Source organism: Cyanistes caeruleus, chromosome 7 (assembly GCF_971803275.1).
Source record: "Cyanistes caeruleus chromosome 7, bCyaCae1.hap1.1, whole genome shotgun sequence".
Lineage (NCBI taxonomy): Eukaryota > Metazoa > Chordata > Aves > Passeriformes > Paridae > Cyanistes > Cyanistes caeruleus.
Genome location: NC_141707.1, coordinates 31,445,277 through 31,467,724, shown reverse-complemented (window position 1 = coordinate 31,467,724; position 22,448 = coordinate 31,445,277). Strand labels below are relative to the sequence as shown.

The following is a 22,448-nucleotide window of genomic DNA, read 5'->3' as shown; positions in this document are numbered from 1 at the left end:
TATATTCTAATAAAACCAAGAAAATATATTTAAATAAATAAATTCCATATTCGCTAGTCAGCTTAGCTTTTCAGTGCTCTAGCATTGAGGAACATTTCTTCTTATCAAGTCAAGTTATGGTAGATCACAACTTTCCACTCCTGACAAACACAGCTGGCAAAGCTCTTTGTGTTCAGATTGGATGCTGTTTGGCACAACAGTCTGACACTGACTTACAAGACCGATGAAAAATATGCACTACTAATTTTCCTAAGTGCCATGCCAGTGCATTTGGGGGCCAGGCGTTCACCTACCTTCCCATACAGTAACAGGATTTGTTCCCATCTAATAAAGCAGACTTCACATCAGCTGGGGAAAGACTTTAGTTAGGACGTCCTCCTTCTTCATTACTGAATGATATATTCACGGCAAAGCACTAAAGTTGATGACATCTCTAAAATACATTCTTTCTGTAGTGTGGGGGATACAAACCGCTAATCCCTGCAGATCTCCTTTTTCTCCCCCATTGCCCCCGTGGTTTATCATGTCCAATTAGCCATCTGCCATGCCCGTACTGCCATACAAAGGAAGCCCCCTCTCCTGCGCTGCAGCCCATCAGCGGGGCTATTGTCCCTGCTGACAAACAAGAATCAGACACTATTGTTTCCAGCTGACGATGCTGCTCCCAAAGTAGGCTGCCAGTTGCCACTGAAACAGCGGGAGCACCAGGGTACCCTCCAGGAGCCAGGAACCATGCCAGCAGCACCGATATTACCGGGAACATATACAAAGCACTTTTTGAGATATATACATATAGAAAGAGATAGAGATAATTTTTGATTTCAGGTAACAAACCAAGGTGAGCCAACTACCGCCCTTTCTATGGCAGCTGCACTGGAGCATGCCTGACCCACTGCCTTTGCTGCTTCACCAAGCAGCCACCTAGCAAAGAAAGCGTCACAATCCCCAGAAGAGAGCAGCATCTTGGAGTCAAATCATTCCTCTTTATGTCTTTTTATTATTATTATTATCATCATTGTAAAGATAAGGCATGTCTTCTACCACTTCAGCACAGCTAATTCCACACAACAAAACTACCCTCCCCCCACCCAAAAAAAGTATTTTAAAAACCTGAAACCTCTACCATGTCTACATGGGTACTAATTATGTAACGAGGTTAATTTAATTTCTCTCGCAAACTACATACATTCATCCTTTTTCCCAAGGCCACTTCACTAAAAGAAATGACCAGAGCAGCTGGTCTGCCAGTCACCAAGATGTTAAATTGAAGATCATTTCCTCTTATTATTCTCAGCAAAGCATGATGTGACTTTACACTAAAAACTACAGACTGCCTAATTACAGTAGTTTTGTTCCATCAGTGAAACTGAAATGCTGGTTCATATAATTAGGGTTACTAAAAAAGGAATTTAATTTTTAGTTTTAAAGGCAATTTATTGCCTTGAAGTGGAAGTGCAACAAATTAGACCTATGTACCTGAATGTTTTCATTTTGTGCAATTTGAAAGAAACAAAAAACACTCCTAGATTTTAGTAAGAAAACCACACATTGATAAGAGACAAAGAACCCAAATAAACCACAGTTTACTCCAGACACTCGTTAATGAAAATGAGCAAACAAAATGAATATTTATATTTAAAAGTAGAAATAGAATTATCTTCTAAGCCCTTGATTAAGTAACAGAAATTACTTAAACTTCAACAAATGTTTTAAATTATATTTAACACTTCAGCAGTGAAGATACGAAGTTTCAATGTATCACTTTGAATGTTCATTGAATAGTTCAAAATAAAATAAATGAAATTAATTTATTTCATTTCAATAAAATTAATGTGTAATCACAAAGGTTAATGACTTTCACAATGACTTACAAACAGAGGAAAGTCTTTGCCCTGGATTCAAATACAAGGATCATTCTGAACCAAATATGAAATACGACATGAAAACTTAGATATTTTGCTGAAATGTTACTCCATTCCTAGCACAAAATGCTCTAACTCCCATTTCAACACACTGCGGGCCACATATCACACAGGTGACTGACTTAAACCTAGATTTACGATTGCCACTGCAGTGCCTGGGCCAAGTTCTGTTTTCAGTTACATCTGTGAAAACTCCCAAGCAATTCCTCTGAAGTTCTCTGGATCTGAACAGCAGTAACACAATCCGTCCTAGAAGCGAGTGGGAAAGAAATAATTCAAAATATTATGACTTCTTTTTTTTTACAGTCCTTTACACTTTAAGGCTCTCCATTCAGACAATCATATTTGACTTCTCTTTTCATATCCAGCTCTCTTCTGCAAAACGTGTATTGGAATATTCCCTGTTATTCTTGCCAGATTCTCTAGGCAAATTCCCCAAGTGGCAGAGTCCCTTCAGTTAAACACAGGGTGCGTGAGCCGTGCAAGGCTGTAAAACGGGAGTTGTTTATCCAAAGAAATATTAAAAGCAGGACACCAGTCCAAATCAAACAAAAGCACAAATACCTCTAAGTCGTTTCACGACTTTAAGTTCCAGCCGTAAAAGGCACAGCACTATGGGTTTATAAGGCCTAATACTCCATAAGTATTTTCTTTGATGTAACTATGAAGTACTTAAAATACCACTGGGTGCTGTATGGTACATGTCACCATGGAGCAATAAAGCTGCTCTACATCCATAATCAGCCTTTCCAGAGACCATAAGGTCACAGCAGCTGAAACAACAGAATACTTCATTCCCAATCTTCAAGAGGCCCAGAGCACCTGTGCAGCCAGAGGACTCCCTAAAAGGCTCCTAACATGCGGGTGTGCCTGGAAAATTACAGCAAAGAAAACCCACCAAACCCGTCAAAGCCACTCCCATTTTTAAAACCTCCTGTTTCCCCAGCAGGTTATTATTTTGATACTTGATAAAATACAGTATGGGAGGCAGGTGGTAGGAAAGAGTGATAGTTGTATTTGCCTGGCCAGGCTGGATGCTCACTTGTATCCAAGCCCCTTATCATTCCAAGACTGACATGGCCATCTAAGCCCACATGTAAAATGGTCTAGGAGGGTTCGTCTTTTGTGGTGACTTCAGGATTACACTTTTCTTCTTCCAGAATTTCAACCCAAAAACACTATGTAGGCAACAGGTTCACCCCCATCATTTCTGCAGGTACCATAGCAAGCCTTATTAGCACCTGTGCACTTCATTAATGTCTGTGTTTTAAGCTTATGTTCCCTACGGCACCTTGACCTGGAAATCAAGGATTGTGAACTTCAGTACAGATGAGCTCTGAACAGAAGCTGTGTGTGAAAGGCCCCTTCCTCTGGAAGTAATTATGTTCAACATTAAGTGAATTAATATCAAATAGAATAAGTATCTTCCTACTGACCTATAACACAATGCAAACTCATCCAGAATAAACACATTGTAAATAACTATCAGCTATCATCCCTGTTGCCCTGTATACACTTCTGTGTGAGAAGGGAGGAAGCAGTATGGGCAAGAAATGCTCCTCTGAACATAAATCATTAATTTAAATTGTTCCCTTCCAACAGCAGACAAAAAGAGATCCTTCTTTTTTGACACAAGATGCCACAATCCAGCAGTTTCTGCCCCATTTCTTAGCAGCATCTGCATGGCAGGAGAGGGAAGAGGACAGTTATTCCCACCAAGACCGCTTGAGTCACCTGTATGTCCTTTCCCGTGTCTACATAAAAATTCCTGAACTAGCAGATTTGCCACAAAGTCCTGAGGTGGAGGAGATGAGACAACCACAGGGCAGAGCCACACAGCCTCCCCCATGCACTGGGTATGTTTAGGGGGACCTGGGCTCCCACCTATCATAAAACAGCAACTCCTCCCCCATATCAATCACATGAAAAAATAAAAATCACCTACATTACACAATAAAGAAAGAAAACAACAAAACTTATATTCCTGACAGGGTCAGAGGTCAAAGCCTCCAGAGACTAGTACAGATTTTGATTAGAAGCATCACCTCAAAGAACACAAGAGCTTTTCAAATGGTAGGACAGACCTGACAGTCTTTTCTGCAACAGAGCCTCCTTTAACAGCAGCACACATTACCACACCAGGCCTTATGAATTATAAAGTCTCAAGGTAAGGAAGCCAGGCATCAAACAAACACCTCACCCCAGTGACAACTCAATTGAATCAATTTACCTGCTCTGTGAGGAGACAATTGAGTCCATCAACCTCGAGGAGCACTTCTCTGCTGACATCATTTCAAGCACATCTTTTGTTCAAACAGCCTGGCCAATGCCAATCATTTTAAAGTTATTTAATAGCAGAACTGCCTGTAACTCATGCATAAATTAATAACACTAGAAGTATGGGTGGCTGAAAAGCAGAGAGCAAACAGAATAGTTCATTGTATCCAAAGGAGATGGAACAACATCGATTTTCAACTCACAAGAAGTATCGATGACAAAGTCAGCTTCTTCATATCAGACACAATCAGAGTTATAATTAAGTGCCAGAAAAATAAATTAGAAAGTTAAACAGAAGCAGAAGTAATATTGATGACTACTTTTGCTAGTTATTGGTAGTTTGCTAAATTCTGTCACTGACCTCTATAAATATTTAAATTTTGGTAAAGAATTTCCTTATGTGTTTCACCCCTGTATCCAGAACATACTGCAGAAATCACTGCAGCTCAAGCAGGAAGCTAAAGCTTTCTCTCTGTGTCTGTATTCAAGGGATATCTCTTATTTGTACACTTTGAAAGTGACTTACTTTATGTTTGAAACTGTAAGTATTTGGATTCCATTGCACACAACAAAAAAGTTTCGGTACACATTTAATAAAGACAATTAAGAGTTAAAGAGAACCTTTTGGTTCTCCTATTTTGGTCTCATATTTTGGTCTTTTGGTCCTCATATTTTACCTGTCAAAAAACTCAGTCTTAAGAAACTTAGTATGGCATATCTAGGCATAGATTTGGGTTTTTACTCAAACAGAAGCAATAGACATCATGCAGAAATTGCTGCTACAATTCAGCAGATGGTGTTATCCTAGAAATCAGAGCTGGAGACAGCAATAGTAATTTCTGCCCTTCATGTCCCTCTGCCTGTTTATTTTATCCCAATTACATGTGATTGATTCTCTAAAAGACAATTCCTGAATTTCTTACTGCATATATCTGATGGTGAAAATTAGAATAGTCCTTTTCCTGCCTGACTCCAGGAAGGTTTTAACTGACTGCCAGCACCAACTACACAGCTGTCAAATCCACCCTTTTAAGAAAAGTCATTCCTAGTTCTCATCAGTGTAAGCACCAGAACAGACCTTCCTTTATTACTTCACGTTAATTTCTTCAGTTTGTCTTTCCAGGTGCAGCTCAGAAACCTGCTATCTCAGGTGTCCCTGCTGATAAGGGACAGGTACCTGGAGTGTTTGGGTGCTGCTGGGGGAGCTGCTCTGTGAGCGGCGCCACTCCCAGCATCAGCCTCCTCTGCCGGTACCAGGGAGCAGCCTATCGATCCTCCCGCCTCAGTGCAAAGCCCAGCTGGTTGCTAAAAGCCTCGCAGAGAGGTTCAGTTGTTTCAACTCTGGTTTTTTTAACAAATTATGAGTTCATGCTTTTCCATGTGGTAACTGTGAATTTGGGAAGAGTTCAGGCTGTTTAATATAAGATTGCGTTATCAGAGCAACTAATCTTTAAACCATATACATTAATTTTTTATTTGATGCGAACATGTAAGACAATGGTTATGCTTTAAAAATCCAGAATACAAGTCAGGACAAGGTGTAGAAGAAAAAAATCTAGTATCAAGAGAAAAAGCACGCTAAGTCAATGCAGGTCTCTGTAGCTATTACAAATCAGACCCCATCTCACAGTCCTTACTCAGACAGGATCGCTATTGTCAGCCTCAGAGGTGGAAATCAGTTGTGTCCTGGCCATGACTGCTCTCCCAAGCCCCACATCAGCTGTTCTCTCCATCATCCATTGAACCCAACTTCACACAGGCACTACAACAGTGCACAAACCCACAACTGAAGGGGCCCCAAACACCGCAGAGAACCAACACTGTCATTTCACAAAAGTCATACCTGTGCTTGTGCTTTCCCCATTTCTCAGGGATGTTGCCAGCAGACAGCCAGAATTAATAGTCTGGGTGTATTTTTCTACATCATCATTTTGGACACAAGATGCTACGTACTGATATAGAAACAAGAATTGTGCCATCTTCTTTGATGAAGCTTAAGGTGAAGACAGACAACCATCAGGGATGGCCTATGCATACATGCTTCAGTGCCAGGATAGGACCTAAGCACCTCTCCCAAGCCCAGTTTCCTATGATTTGGTTTCCTCAAGAAGCAGAAGTGTTAGGAGACTCTCTGAAATCTCAGGGCTAAATGTATAATGCAGGTTACAAGTGTATTCATGGCCCTACAGGTGAAATTTAAGGTGAAGGAGGCAGCTTTGGAGAATTGTCTAGCCATACAGTTCCCTGTACTTTTCCCTCATTTAGGAATACTTTTTTTATATAAGCTAGACAGATTTGACTCTCTCCAAATTCAATTCTGCTAACGTGCTTACGTTGAGAAGGCAGTGTCACAGAGAAATGATTCAGCTTTGGATGAAGGAGGGGAGTGAAAAGGTAGGGGGGAACCTTAATTAACACATTCTTTTTAAAACGAAAATTAGTGGCTTGTTTTTCTTTTCTTTTTTTCTAACAAATCTGTCATTTGTTGAGACTTAGGAAATTACCTTGTAACCAGGTAGGTTATCAACAGGCAAATACCCTATGGCTTAATGACTTGTGGATCATAAGATACACACAGCCAGACCTTATTATACTTATCCCCTAGATCAAAGGGTTTTCACATAAATGGGGTGCAGTCTACCATAGCAGGGAGCTGCTGCAGGCCTCCGGGATTTTACTTCTTTAAAGTTTTGGTGATTACATAATCACTTTTTTGTATCTGGAGCTCAAAGCATTGTATGTAGCTAATGAGCAGGTAGAAGAAGGAAAACAGCTGAAAAGCAGTCTTGACAAACAGCTGTGGCAGTAAGTGTCGGTCCTAGCCCAAAAGGGTCAATCCCCTTATGAAACAAGTACTTAATCCTTTACAATTTTTAATTAAAAATCTACCAAGAAGATTATAAAACTTCCTTAAGATTTTGATGGGGGAGGGAGCAAGGGAGAACTGAGGGGAGGTGTGTCATGCAGACCACAAGTTGCTTCAGTTGAGATGCTCATCCTGTGCAAAGCCATGCTTCAGAGCTGGGGGCTCCCACACGAACACCACCTCACAAATGGGCGATGCAGTGGGGACCCCAGCACGTACCCATTGCCCACAAAATGTAATTAACCACTGCTTCATTAGCAAAGGCTCCCTAAGCTCTGCCGTAGTCCGGCTACACTTTGGCTGCACTTCAGCATCCTCTGAATCGGGAGAGTGAAACACAGGGCTCTCACCCCGCCCAGAGGTACTTAGCGAGCCCGTCTCCGCGAGGTCAGCATCCCCGGCCGGCAGCGGGGCTGCGGGCGAGCGCTGCCCAGGGCGCCTCTGCACTCACTCGCTGCCCGTGCGAGGGCGGCAGGGGTAGCGCCAGGCGCTTCGCCCGGCTGGAGCGGGGCAGGCAGCCAGCTCCGCTTCCAAATACCAGCCGGTACCCGGCTGGCCGTGGCCGTCGCCGCCCGGGGCGGGGGCCCGGCGGGGCCCAGCCGGCGCTGCTTCCCGCGGGGGTGACAACGCGGCGGCTCTCCCCGAGCATCCCCGCGGGGCTTTTGTGCCTGCTTGGGGCGGGGGCCCGGCCGGTCCTCTCCCGAAGCGGTGGAAGCGCAGCCCCGCGGTAGCATCCTCCCGGGGGCGGGAGGAGTGACGGGGGCACGGGCGCACCGAGGGGCTGCGGCGGACAAAGCGAGGCGGCAGGCGGGGACCCCCTCCATCCCCTCTTCTCCCCTCCATCCCCTCTTCTCCCCTCCCCGCGGTTCCGCTGCTGGCGGTGCCCGCGCCGCAGCCGCCAGCCCCGCATCCCGCGGCGGAGGCAGGGCCCGGCGCTGCCCTGGCCCCTTCCCCGCGGCTCCCCTACCTGTTCGGAAGAAAGCATCCACCTCGGAGTCAGGGACAGCGCCTTCCTCCGCCGCCCCTTCGGCGGGATTCATGGCTGGGGGAGAGGCGGCGGCGAGCCCGGCGGCTGGTAATATCCAGTGAGTTAGGGAGGAGGAGAGCCGAGAGAGAGAGAGAAAAAGAGGGAGGGAGAAGAGGAGGGAGGGATGGAGGCGCGTTCAGCTGCGAGCCCAACCGAGCGCCGCTCGGATCATCCCTTCCGCGGTGCCTGCGGGGCGGCTGCCCCGGGGCTGGGCTGCGCTGCCCCCGGGCTGCGCTGGGCGGTGCGGCCGGGGCGGGGTGCCGGTGCCGGGGCGGGGTGCCGGTGCCGAGCCCCGCCGCCGCCGGCCCCCTCCCCTCCACCCGCTATTGTTCCGACCTGCTCCGCTCCGCTCCGCTCCCCCCGCCGCCGCCGCTGCCCCTCGCCGTGCTGACAGCCCGGCCCGGCCCCCGGCGGCCGCCCCCGCCGCTTCCCTGCCGGCACTTCCTGAGCCAGGCCGGGCGCCGGCCGGGGAGGCTGCGGCGCCCCCCGCCGCCGGGGCAGCCCCTCTGCGGGGCGCGGCCGCTCCGGGCGGGGCGCGGGTCCGGCCGCCCCGGGCACAGGTGCGGGCACCGCCGCCCCGCGGGGACCGGGGGGGAATTTTTGTTTTATTCCCTACCCCTGTGGGCTCCGCAGCCGTATCGCTGTGCATCCCCGGGCTGCACCGCTGCCATGTCTCCCCTCTGATGAACAGCCGCGGGGGCATGGCGCGGCGCTCGGTTGTTAGCTGGGCAGGTAGTCGGGGGGCGAAAGTGAACGCTGATGTGGTTAAACGGATACAAGAAATTATTCTTTGTTTTGGGGTTGGGTAGAGGAGTTAGGGGATTGTTTTATGTTCAGGAGCTGTTGGGCACGATTGCTTTGGAAACGATCAGCGAAACTGCATGTTGTTGCAGGTTTGCCTTCATATTTTAGTCTTTACAGTTTTCAGTGACTAGAGAGCCAAAAAGAAGTTTGGAGAGCTAAGATCCTGGTCCCAGCTCAGACATTGATTCTGCTCACTGAATGACTTTGATTTCTCTACTGTAACTGCAGTATTTGTGATTTGGGACAATAATCGTTGTCCCAAAGGGAGTGTTGTGAGGAATACTTGTTTGTTAGTCGCTGAGTTAAATGTTCTTGTCTGAGCCCAGCTATCAAAGATTTCAAGCACAGACAGGCAGAGATAGACGAAGACAGATGTTTGCCATTTGGGCACTTTCTTTTCCTGTTCACCTATTTGAAGTTTCCCCAGCTCCTCATTCTTCTGTGATCGCATAACAGCTCTAAAATGAGCTTAAGGAGAAATGCTGCTTTTTCACCTAACCACCACTGTAAAACAGGAATGTTACTCTCACACCTCACAGTGCTTCCTCTACCATTAGAAAGAAAAAGCAACTGTTGATGTGATGACCCCTCTGGCTGTATTATCCTTGGATAACCCATCGTGCTACAAAATCCCATCCATCACTCAAGAACAGAAGTCTTTTAGCCAGAACACCCCCGTGGCCTCACTGTCTTTATCCTTTAGGGGTAATGCCTAGTCATCATTCATTTGCCATTGAAAATCCCTGATGTTTAAGGGACTTGAGGACAAAACCCCTCTGAAAACCTGGTCAGCATGGAGGGATGGACTGGAGCACTTCAAAAGAGGTATCAGTCTAGTGCATCTTAAGGAAAAAAAATTGTCTAGCAGAAGTGTCAGAGCCAACTGGCTGTAAGTGACACTGTTTGGATCAGTTCTCAATCTGTAGGTAGTTTAGCAACTGAGGTTGGCAGAACATTTTCTGTTTCAGCCCAGATTATTTTAGATGCCAGAGAAGCATGGGTTTCCTCCACCTGATCTCTTCTCAATAGAACATGAGGGAAGGTTGGATTTGGGTGTATATTGCACTTGATTTAAAGATTGAAAATTTCCCTGCAGAAATTTAACTGTCAAAATGGTATTGACCAGTCAGGATGAGCACAGAGATCCCAGTCACATCTCCTCTGACCTTACTGTTTACTACTCCAATTGAAACAGAATATGTCATGTCTGGGGAATCAGAAATAAGAGCAAACATGGTACAGAGATCCACCTAGCATTTCGTTTCCTCATTCCCTTCCTCCTGTATCTCATGTAGCGCCATTTCCCATGCCTACCTCCAGCTGGTTTTAATTGAAGCCATTTATCTTTTTATGGATTAAAAAAAGATCATTTCACAACTGTCTGCAGGAAGTAGCAACACAAAGTCTACGTCTAGGCTGCCAAAACTCATTACACACCCTAGTGCACCCTCTGACTTCTCTCCTTAGGACTAGCAGAACACCAGAAGCACCTCCATATCAGGCATGCCAGTAGTATGGCATTACCACAGTACAAGCAGCTGACTAAAATCAGTCTTTCAAGCACCAGACTTTCTTCAGTGGTCATTTACCCCTTCCACATAATGGCACAGTGCAGAAAAGCCTTCCCTCTTCCAGGCTCAAACAAGCTTCACCATTTTGGATTGCATATCAAGATCTCGTTTCTGAATATTCACTAGCCCAAAGCAGATTTGCTCCCCTGAACTCTTACATTCAGGTTCATTCAGGAGTGCGAACTTGGCAGCTGGGAAGAATGTGGTTTCCTTGTGAACCTTCAAATCCACTCAGGACTTGGTATAACCTTGTTGGTGTTAAAATTAAAGCATTCTGGAGCATCCTTAGAAGCTAGACAGGAGTTACCTCCAAGGAAGGTTTAGCATCATCCAAAGGGAATTAATTTTGTCAATGACAGAGAAATTAATATTTCACTTTCCTTAGCAACCCTGCAGATGTGTCTTACAGCATCAGTTGTAGGAATTATATAGGCTACAGAAAGCACATTTGTCTGTATAACCTTCAGTTGAAGGTGTTAGTAAATGCTGAGGGGAGGGAGAGCAGTCCATTTAGCTTACCTGCCATCCCAATACCTACACAGATTCCTGGTTAATGATTAAACCAGTGAAAATACTCATATTTAACCATATAAAATACCAGTATATTCTGAAAAGAAATTAATTTTTTCTTCTTCACAGAAAACCTTCATTGGATCATGAATGGTCTCAAATCTCTCATAATTAAAAACAAATAGGAATTTTCACTTTTTAAATAATAAAAGTATTTGGAGATATTTTTTTTTTGTTAAAGTCTATCAAGACTTAGCTGTGCCTTTTTCTTGCTCATCTCTGCTATGTAAGACACAGCAAGTTTGCCCTTCTCTGCTGGCAGCTCCACCAGCCAAGGAAGCCCTGCCCAATGTATTCACTGTTTTCATGGCTTTATCATTGAAGCAGCAGTCCTGCTGTCACATTTTGCACATACCTCTCATATACACATACCATGGCAATGCAGTGTGGGCAGTACTACAGTCTAATATCAGTAAACTTTAGTGGAAACCCAGACACTGAATGAGCTACTGTTTTTCTTGACACTGCAAGCAGAACAGGCCTGTCACTGTAAAATATCATTAACAACTAGGAACCACCATGACTTCAGTGCAAGTCCCAGCAATGAGTTTATAGTTTTTGTTGTTCAAAGAAGAGCTGTTAAATATAGAATGAAATACTATCTGCAATGTATAATTCCCTTTTTAGATATAATGCTGAAGGCACCTACACTTTCCTTGAAAAGCAAAACATGGGAAAAAAAAAAACCCTGTAGAATTACATAAGCCAAAATACAGTAGTTTCACTGACAGATACTGCTTTAATCTTTTGCACGGCTCTACTTGACAAATACCTCAATCCATACCAAACAACTTCATTTAACTAGGTATGAATGTTTTTCTTTTTGACAGCCCTTAAAGCTGCTCAAAGATCAGAAACTGTCACACAGGCTTTTGATTTAAGGCCTCTGCTACAGTCAAGTTTTCCAATGGAAAAATGGCAATAGGTGGTACCTGAGATGAAACATTTTTTAGCTAAATCTCATGAGTTTGCATGCTACAGGATGGGAGGAGGAAGAGGAATGTGAACAAGAAATCAGTAAAATTCATCTTTCCAAGCAGATCCAAGACAAGAAAAATGTATTTGATGGCTCCAGGACAGCTGCACTGCTGGAATCAGAACAGAACTCTGAGAAGGCACCTGCAAAGGTGTGTCCTGCACAAAGGTTCAAGAGTCCAGTGCTTCAAAACACAGTACATGGGCCAAGAGTTGTCATTCAAATGGGACAGGGAGAAAAACCCATCTGCCAGACTCAGCAGATGAGCTGCAGTCTGCAAGGTGCTGCAGAGCCAGTTGCTTGTGCAGAAAGTCCCTCGCATTCAGTGACACGGCAATGTCTAAATAGAGAGTGTTTTTAGGAGGTGGGATTGAGAGAAAACCTGAATAGCAGAGCAGAAAAATGCAAGTCTTAAAAGCACCTAAGGCTGTCTTGTTAATAAGTTATTTGTAGCTACATTCTGGGTATGTGAGAAGAAATTCTCACACCTGTTTAGGCCTATGTCTAGGTATTAGACTTGAAATTACTATGCTCTTATATGGGATCAGGCACAGTGGGGTGGAAATTTCCATCTGTATTCTAGACTATCAGGAATCCTGCAAGGGAAAATCTGCAAGTCCCCAGAAACAGGGTGTTCAGAGAAGCCTCCAGGGCAGGATGGAGGAGGCAGAAGACATGTTTCATATGCTTAGACTCAAATGCCCATATATATGCCAGAGATTATTTCTGGCTCAACAGACAGCGTGTACACATCAAGGTTGGCTCTGCAGCACCCAAATTCACACTCACATGTGTGGCTTAGCTCTACTGTTTGCTCAGATGTGGAACACCTGAGGCATAGAGTGAGCTCTAATACCATGCCAAAGTCCCTGTCCCAGTATCATCCCACCTCTTTATATTTCCCCTCTGGATCACAGCTGAAGTGGGAATGTCTGCTTAGTTGCCATCTAGTCTCCTGCTTTCAGAGCCAACATAAATTTCAATTTCCCCAAACTTGGACAGAAAGCTGAGCAATAATCATTTCTCTACAGAAACACCACCCCACCCAGAGGAAAGCAATAGCAATTAGCAGAACAATTTACAAAATATAGAATATTTTTATCACTATAGCAATGCAAAGGTTTAATCGCATCATCAGTCAGACAAATGTGTCTCCTCTGTAAGTTCCAGAACTGCGTTTGCCACTCTGGCCGCAGAAGATGAGACTGAATTAGCAACAGGCAGAACAGCTGATGCATCCAAGAAGAAGACACAAGCCTTAGCTAAGTTTACAGATATGAATCTGGCAGAGCCAACAGTGACTGAAAATTCTTTTCTCCTTGGTAACAATTTAGATTAATTTGTTAAATGAGTTGCTAATAAGTGCTAGTGGATCACAGATTCTGTTAACTAATGAAATAAATAAATCTAAACACTAAAGTGATATTCCTCAGCCAGGCTCCATTTGCTACATAAGGCTTGAAAATAAGTTTGTGTTGGCCAAGTCTACACTGTACTTTTATGTACATAAAGAACATCAGTCTTAAGCACTGTTAAGCTGGAACATTTTATTCTGAGTTTCCTGCAAACTTTTAATCCTGATTCTGAAGTTCTGCCAGATTCTTAGATACCGAGCAGCACTTATTTACCAGTAGCTCCTAAATTCCAAGCAGTCTCCCAGGCAAGTTCTGACCAGTGCAGAAAGAGTTACAGAACCAGACCAGAAAAAGGAAGTATTAAATATTGAAGTGTTTTTTGGGAAGAATGTAAATGTACATAGTAGCTATTCAAAAAACCAATTTTAAAGTGAAGCATGCATTAAAATTAAACAGTGACTACTACTTTATTACCACAAGCATTCATTTCAGTGCACTTGTAGGATACTAATTTCACACATCGTTGGACATAAATACTAACCTGTTTTCCATTTCACCAGTATAAATTAGTGTGAGAAAGAAGTTTCTTGCTTTGATAAAACTAGTAGTGGTGCATGCAAAAACCAAAACAATGTGAGCCTGCTTTGTTTTGAGTTTTTTTACACAAAAGTAAGTTTAGAGTTAGAAAAGTAAAGTTTGGATCTGTAAATGTGCCATCATGTTTAATCTTTGGATTCTCCTCAAAAGTCCTAGTAAACTTAAAATTAATCAGCTAACACATCAAATGAGTCATACATTCCTACTGAATCAGGTGACAACCTTTCAAAATCCCCTACTACAAAGTACAGTCCTTGAAAATCCTGCCAGCAGCCCCTGTAACTGGCAGCTGTTTATCCAGCTTAGTGCTTTGCAATAGATGTAACACTGAAAATGTACATTGTGATGTTCATACCAGACTCTACCCACTAAGGGGAATGTTTCTTCCATTAATTACCCTAATTAATAAAGTTAATAAAATAAATTTTATTTTGTTATTAAGCAAACATTCCAGTATTGTTCATGTAACAAGTCTTATCTACAAATCCTTACCTGAGGAACTGTCAGAAGATACCCTTCAGTGGTAATTTTTGAGGCAGTTTAGATTTGGTTTGTTGCTTTGTTGGGCTTTGGGATTTTTTTTGTGGGGGGGAGGGCAGGGTAGGGAGGGTTTAAAAAACCTTAGTATTTTTGAAGGCACCAATAAGTAAATTACTGAAAGACCAAATCTGATGCAGTGAAGACATTCAGTCACTGAGTTTTTCCCCCACACTCCTCCAGGCACACACAGCAGTTCTTGCAGCTACATCTCAGGGGCAGTCATCACTCCTCCTGACACCAGGAGTAGGGTTCAGTTACTCAGTGTCTTCCTGCTTTCAAGCCACCACTTCTCTCCTGAGGGCTTTAAGAGCCTTGCAGAGCACACTTCCCCTTCTGTCACTTTCCCCAGGTATATTTTCAGCCAGTTTTACAGCTATGGCTGGAAAGGTTCCAGATGTTCTCCTTCATTTATTGTCTTTTTGGCTTTCTCTTTTCTGCTAATAGTGAGTCTCCTTTCCCTGCTGCCTAGAAACAGAGATTCACAAGGATGGAGATTAGCTCCAGCTTCCTCCTAGTATTTATTGCTTGCTACAGGCAGGTGTGATGGAGGGGAGGTGTTGGCTTACTGGGAATAGAGGAGATGCAACCAGAAACTTGTAACTAGACAAGGAGGAAGATGTGCCCACGCAGCCACATCCTTGTGCTTCCTAGAACCCCTGAGTTGAGGACCAGCCTTCCACCCCTCTCCACAGTGACTCCAGACCTGGTACTTACCTACTTGCAGTAGAACTTTGGATCTCACTCAGTTCAAACCCCAGCTTATCTCTGAACTTGAAAAGTAGGTCTCTACTGCCACCACATCCAGCTCAGTGTATCTTACATTTCTCATGCATTAAAAGGTCAAGGATGGATTCCTATAGCTCCCAAGGAGACCTAGAGAGTCAGGGATGATAATGCACATATGGTGTACTGAAGATTCCTGATGAGGTTTGTGCCCATTCCAACAATTGCAAGTGTTAATGTTTTCTACCCTAGAAGAGATGCTTCAGTGGCAGAACATTCAAGAAAGAACCTCTATAATTTGAGTTCTCAATACATATTGCCACTTTGATATCTGTATTTTTAGTTCCAGTGCTGATGGGGCCAAGATTCATACAGAAGTGTGAGGATCTGGTGTGCTGACAGCTTAGAAGGAGAAAAAATTAGGGACCAGATGGGAAGTCACAGACGATACTGTTCTGCAGAAGGGGCAAGACAGTATCTGCAGATACTATTTTCAAAACAATATGTTCCAAACCACTGTGACAGTTGCTCTGAGAGGGAGGTCATTTATATAACAGCAGGTAAGACTGACACACTTTCTGCAGAAGAGCTGCCTTCAAGGTAGGTATTTCTACAGCCCCATCTGTCAATCTGATAGAGGCTGGTATCAAAATTGACCTCCAGGAAAGCTGTGCTATAAATTCTTTAGGACCACACATGATTCTGAATATCTTTGAAAACATAATGCCTCACAGCTGCTGGAGCTGAAGTACTGCCTTCCTTCAAAGGGTAAACCCTCTGTTGTCATCTGGATCTGTTTAGGAACACTGATATCTGCTAAAAAGAAGCACTCTGTATCACTGACTGATATAATGAATCTAGAAATTGTACACAAGAACCAACCATCTTCTTTTCCTAGACTGTGTCATGTCAGCTCTTCCCTGTGCTCTGGTGAACATCTGGAAGGGACCAATTCCATGCTATGCTATGCTAGCATGCCTTATTGCATAGCCAGCACTAGACAGCTCGTGCTCCAGAGCCGCCAGGAGTCTGAGCTATAGGCCACAGGCCATCTGGCTACAAAGATCCAACAACAAATATATATTAGAAACAAATATTAGAGTAAGGATTCTTAGATTCAAATACAAGGTTTCTTTATGCTATGAACTATGACGTTCCAGAAAATAATTACCCTTCTAAATAATAATTAACCTATCTGCAACAGGGCTGTAGTATATTTCTGCCTTGAGGAAAAGACTGAATTCATTACAGTTCAATGAAATGCTTTTAGATCTACACCTGAACAACACACAACTTTGGGGTGAATTTTAGTCCTACGAGAAGCTTTAGTGGATCTTATGCATAGAGGTGATTTCCATGTTCCCATTTGGGATGGAAGAGAGCCTTAGCAGGACACTTTAGTGCCCAAGAACACACATTCCCCTCGCAGCTTGTCTTCTCCTCCCAGCTGGCACACTCTGAACAACAGCCACATTGGTCCCCTTTGCTCACTGAAGCGACCCCCAAAATCCAGCCACCCCTGCTCCAAGTCTGATGTTCTGCAGGTGTGAAAGCATAACTGATTGTAAGCTCTGCCAGGAGAAGCTTTTATTTCAAAGATACATCTCTTCATCAGTTACAAAATCGAACTGCACAACTTGAATTTAAGATTCAAATGTCAATATTGCAAACATATGCGGCTTTCCTAGGCAACAGAAATAAACACTACAGTCATTATTACCATTCACACAGTCAAACATAATTTGGAATCCATTAATTCGTATTTGTTTATATGTAATGGCATTTCAATTCTTTTATTTTAATCTTTTGCCAAGGCCATCCCTCCTGTTCTTTTCATATATGTGTGGGTACACACACATACTTGTACTGATTCTCCCACAGTCAAGGAAGTTTCACACACTTCTTTTTTTAATATATGTATTTTTCTAAAATATGGGGAAACAAAGCTAATTTTGGCAATGAAGATTAATGTTTTCTACTACTTTATTTACCAATAACTATCATCTTGTCTAATTTATTAGACTAAATAGTTTTTCTATACCTTATACCTGCAACACTGGCCCAACAGCAGCATTTAGTTTTAGTCAGTAATGTACATGAGCACCCTATGTCTACTAGTGACTAACTGTGGGACTGGAGTAATGTCCCTGGTCTGGTGAAATTAAAATCCAAGCATCAAAAAGACAATGTTTCATCCAAATGCCTTTCAGTTTAACTAGTATAAGATATTTTTATTGCTGAAAATCTCGAGTTCAAACACTACTATCAGCACAACTCATCATAGATTGTGTAACCAGAACAAATCTTAAGAAGTTTAATTGGTAGCAATTTCTTACTTCAATTAAAAATCAACATGTTTGTATTCTACATGCTTAAAGTAAAGTGGGTTGTTCAGATAATTATTATTCCACCTTGTATTAATGTGGCCCAGGATGTCCCTCAGTACTCCTTCTGCATCAGTTCTTGGACCTTGCACTACCCTCAATAACACCAAGTTCTTACACTTGAGAAGTTGCAGTTAATTCAGAATACATCAGTGCACAGAAGCAGCTTCAATTTCTCCCAATGCATTATTGTGTGTTTATCTTCTGTGAATTTCATTTGCCATCATATTGCCCAATCATCCAATTTATTAAATCCTTCGGGATGTTCTCCCAGTCCTCCATACTTTCTTGCTTGGTTTCACCACCTCATTATTCAATTAATCTTCTAGATCATTACGGTGTGCATTTAAAGGTATACTGTCCAAACTACAAAGTGATTATTCTTAAGACTGAATTGAATTTGGCTGTGATACATTCCGTGGTGCAAAAAACACAACCACAAAAGCATTAGACAAAGAAAAATACCCCAACATACATCCCCAAAGAAAACAAAAGCTCAATGGGCTTCCCATGCTCACCAGGGACACAATACTTTGTTGTTCCAGGTCCAATAACACTTTCTGTGGTTCATGGTATGCTAACAAAACAGCAGGCACTTAAAACTGAGTATAAAGCTTTCAGTCCCTCCAGTGCAAGGGAGCTGAACACCTCCACTGCACCAGCAATGGCTTGTGCCCTCCTTGTGCCCAGGAAGAGCACCACAAACCTGCTACTGCTTGCTGACACATTTGCCTTCCTTCTAAGAGCTCTTCCATCTCCTGAAAACCCAAGTGGGGAGAGGGAGATTAGTGAAAAGGAAGAGAGGAGAGAAGGAAAGCATCATCATGCTGGGATTATGCCAAGAGCCCGGCAGACTTAGGCACTGCATTCCCACTACAGTTCTGTAGATGTTTAGTGCCAAAGACCATGAAAATAATTTCAAAAATCCCTTAAGAAATGACAACATCTGCTGTACTTTGCCAAGGCATGGAGCTTCCTCCCTGTTGTGCTATGGTTTTGTCCATAACAGTGTAGGTGGACATTTATAGACATTAACATCAGGCAGAGGAACTACTGACTCAGAATCTGCTCTGAACTTTCAACCTAACAGGAATCTCTCTCTGCAAAACTTTGTCAGTCTTGAAGAAACCAATCCATGAAAAGGTCACAGAAACCTCCTTCTGAGCCTACCCAACAGATGTTGCTTTTAGTTCACCCCACAAGCAGACACCCACTTCTTTAGAGTCCAGTACAACTGTCATAGAAGTCAGAGAAAAGACAGCTCAAGTTCCAGGGCTGTCACTTTCTTATTCATTTTGGGAATACTCTCAGATAAAGCAAAATTGTCATTAGCTTTATTTCAAGATTTCAAACAGAGAACTACAGCAGAGTTTCACTCTTATTTGTAGCTTCTGATTCTTTAAGGCAATGCTTTCCATTTCCTTGCAACTAGCAATTTCCTACCCATGGTTTTAGAAATCTCATTTTCCCATCTTTTGCTCTACAATCATAATGAAAGACAAAGTATCTGAATAAAAAAAGGGAGTTGGAAGTTGATCAGTAAAACTCAATAACTGTGTGACAGAGTTGTCAGCAGTAAGTAAAAGGACTTGATGGCTCTGGTGATTTGCACTCACGAGTGAGTGAGTGAGTGATTGAGTGTGTGTGTGTGTGTGTGTGTGTGTATGCACATGCATACACATTCTCAATACACAGGAACCTCTGGATCTTGTAACAATTCTGCTATGGGTCTGCAAAACAACCTCAAGCAATCCACATTTCTGTGCCTTTCTTTTTTACTTCTGTAAAATGGGTATAGTTATACTACTTGCCTCACAAGAATGGCAAGGAACCCTCATTCTTTAGGGTTTACAGTGTTCTGACATGCTCAAGGAGGGCTACTGAATAGTGGAGAGTTAATTGGTTCATAAATTGTCAACCTTGTGGTTAAAAATAGCTTTAATACATCAATTCTTTCTGAGTTAACACAGAAAAAAGCAATTACTTATGACAAGGTAGGAAGATCAGGGGTTCTTTTCTGAAATGCACCCAAATGCTAATTATTGTGTAAACATTTATAACAAACTACCACTCTCTGGAGGCCTCCAAAACAAACTTCAGACAAACCAAACAAAATCTACAGCACAGACTGCTATGCACACATCACATACACTTTGTAACATATTATTGTAATACTAATTGCTTCGAGACATTGTGATGTAATTATAACACCGTTATGAAGACAAAACAATGTTTCCATGGTTCTGTCACAATACCCAAACCATTCTGAGTCCATATCAGAATTAAATTCTCATTGTGCACAAATGGAGGAAACACTAAGCTGCCAAAGTGAAATGAAAGGGTGATGCTGTGAATTGTTGATGAGCAACCTTTAAGATGAAAATGGAAGTGACACTAGCACAATTCTGCAAAGATGGAATGATGTCCAAATTAAACTGAACTAAATCACAGGCATTCCATTTAAATCATGTTATGAACAAGAGCCATTTATGCATTAGTGATTCAGCGTTTTAATGAGTCACTGACAATAAATGACAATGTTTTGACAGTTCATCTTGAATGGCAAGAGGATCATCTGAGCCACAAGCTTTTTTGTCCCCCACTTCCTCTGATCACCTTCCAAAGAGACTATAAAGTACATTTCTGGTAAGAGGAATGGTTTCATAAAGACAACACTCTTGAGATCTATATTTACTCATTGTCAGTGACCACAAGAAGAAAGCTCTATTCCTACTTTTTTTTCCCTATAATGTCTCATCTTACTACAATGTCTAGAGAACATGCCAAAAGCAGATCTTATCTTGCCTCATACTATCTAGACTGTATTTGAAGACAGTCCCTTGTTTGGAAGAGTTTGTAGACTGAACACCAGAACTCACTAGGAAGTTTTAACAAAAGTATTACATTTTAAGAAAACCAGTCTTCCAAACTTCAAAACTTCCCAATATCAGGAATATTCCTGATTTATTTTCTTTTTTTTTCCTTTCATTTTATGACAGAATAATCAAACTGTCTTTCTTTCTTTTTCTTTCAGCTCAAATTCCGTACCCTTCCATTCTCACCAAAGATTAGTCCTCCAGCCTGAACCACTTCTCACAATGAGTCACATCTCTGCCCTTCATAAAGCACCACATGCTGCAGGAGCCAATCTGTTAAAAAATCCCAACCACACAGGAGAAATATCCTTCCTGTAATTGTGCTGAAGTAAAGATGGGACAGAAGCTGGAATCCAGACCAGCATTTAGGCACATTTCAGTTCTCAGCTACATCATCCAGACCTGTGCATTTGGAGAGGCATCAACTCAAACCCTACACTGATGTGCAGCCACTGCAGCCTCACACAAAAGCTTAAGTTGACACATCAGTGCCAAAAGCATCCTCCTCCTCCTTTTCAAGGGCCTCTTCAGTTGAAGGAAATACATTGTACAATACAGAAATCTTTCTCAAATGACCACCCAAAGGATTAGTGAAAATGGGCTGCCCAGTAATGACATTGATTTTTATTTGACCTACAGTTAAAAGTCCAATCTTGGAAGGCTGATACTGGAAATAGCCTGTACTGCTCATTGCATTGAATAGCAGTCTTAAAGACACATTCTGCAATAAGATGACTTTACCCAAATAATTTTCTAATTTCTCTGACTGCTTCCTGCTTTGGGGAAGTGTGGTTGAACAAGGAGACACTGAACCACCAACACTTCTTCTGCTCCCATTTGAGCATGGAGAGGATCCAGAGTGTGCATACTGTAACCTCACAATTTCCATAGCAACACCAGAAGGGTCTTGTTAACCACAGGTAGCACAAAACACTCACAAAGGTTTTCAACCATTCAGCAAGTAAAAAAAAAATTAAAAAAATAAAGTGCTACATATGCTGATTCGAATTTTAAATTGTCTGATAAGAGCATAATTTTAAGGTAGCAATTGAAAAAGGAAATCTCTTTCAGGTTGAAACAGTATTGCTGTTCTTCTCATCCAGCTTATGGTGAGAGAATTCCATAAGCATAATTTTCTACTTTTTAAAAGGAAAGTATTAGTTCAATAGTTAATATGAATCACAAGGGAAACTTTACTACAGACAAGAACACATCATTACATCTCAGTAATTGTTGTTTTTCTTTATATCTGCTATATAAAGCCATAAGACAACCTATAGCCAAAGGGAAATAGTGCAGTAATGGGGCTATTGCTCCCTCTACTGTAAATATTCATGATTTCTTATTACAGGTGACACAATACAATCCAAGTCATTAAAAACACTTCAACTAATAAAAAAATAAACAAAAAAAACCAACAAAAAACATGTTTAAAGAATGACTTAACCAAATTATTATATTTCCTAGGAATGCAGTGGAAAGAATATCCAAAGAAATATGATGCTTTTTCTTTTTTCACCATATAAGAAACCATCTGTAGGTTTTAACTTAAAAAATAAACACATGAGGAAACCTTTCTGCTGCTGATCACACTCTTGCTTCCTAGTGGCAAAAAAAAAAAAAGAAATAATAAGTGCCCAGTGAGAGGTATTTTGACCTTCTGAACAGCCTCCCATTATGAACATCAGCACTGAGGAAATCAGCAAATTAATCAGGGAGAGTGGAAAATAAACAAGAAGGTGATTCATGAGGAGATTTACAGGGCTGAATTGTACATGCATGGGAAAGCAGATTTTTGAGTCACACAGAGCCTTCCGTTACCAGAACTGCCTCTTTTCTCAGCTCAGCATCTGAACAGACTCAGTGCCAAGGTGCTGGGCTCACCCAAAAAGTGTTCAAATAAACTCTGATTCTCTGTCAAAGGCCAAAGAGGCCAAACATAATTTTATCCAAACCATCT

At 42.3% G+C, this 22,448-nt stretch overlaps 1 protein-coding gene across 31 annotated transcripts in view; it reads right to left on the bottom strand.

Moving 5' to 3' along the window:
* Window positions 1-22,448, bottom strand: part of KALRN (kalirin RhoGEF kinase) — a 501,085-nt gene that overhangs the window by 460,894 nt on the left and 17,743 nt on the right. For 21 of the 31 annotated variants that reach the window (XR_015289279.1, XR_015289280.1, XM_086897864.1 and 18 more), the window contains exon 1: window positions 8,033-8,332. The exons of 1 other annotated variant lie outside the window; for it this stretch is intronic. Coding sequence is in view for 28 of the 30 variants with exons in the window: in XM_086897864.1 (XP_086753990.1) it covers window positions 8,033-8,105 (73 nt within the window). In the remaining 2 variants the exon portion in view is untranslated. Of the gene's footprint in view, window positions 1-8,032; window positions 8,344-22,448 lie in introns of those variants that run through there. 9 more of the 31 variants (XM_086897867.1, XM_086897875.1, XM_086897868.1 and 6 more) reach the window with 1 other exon arrangement.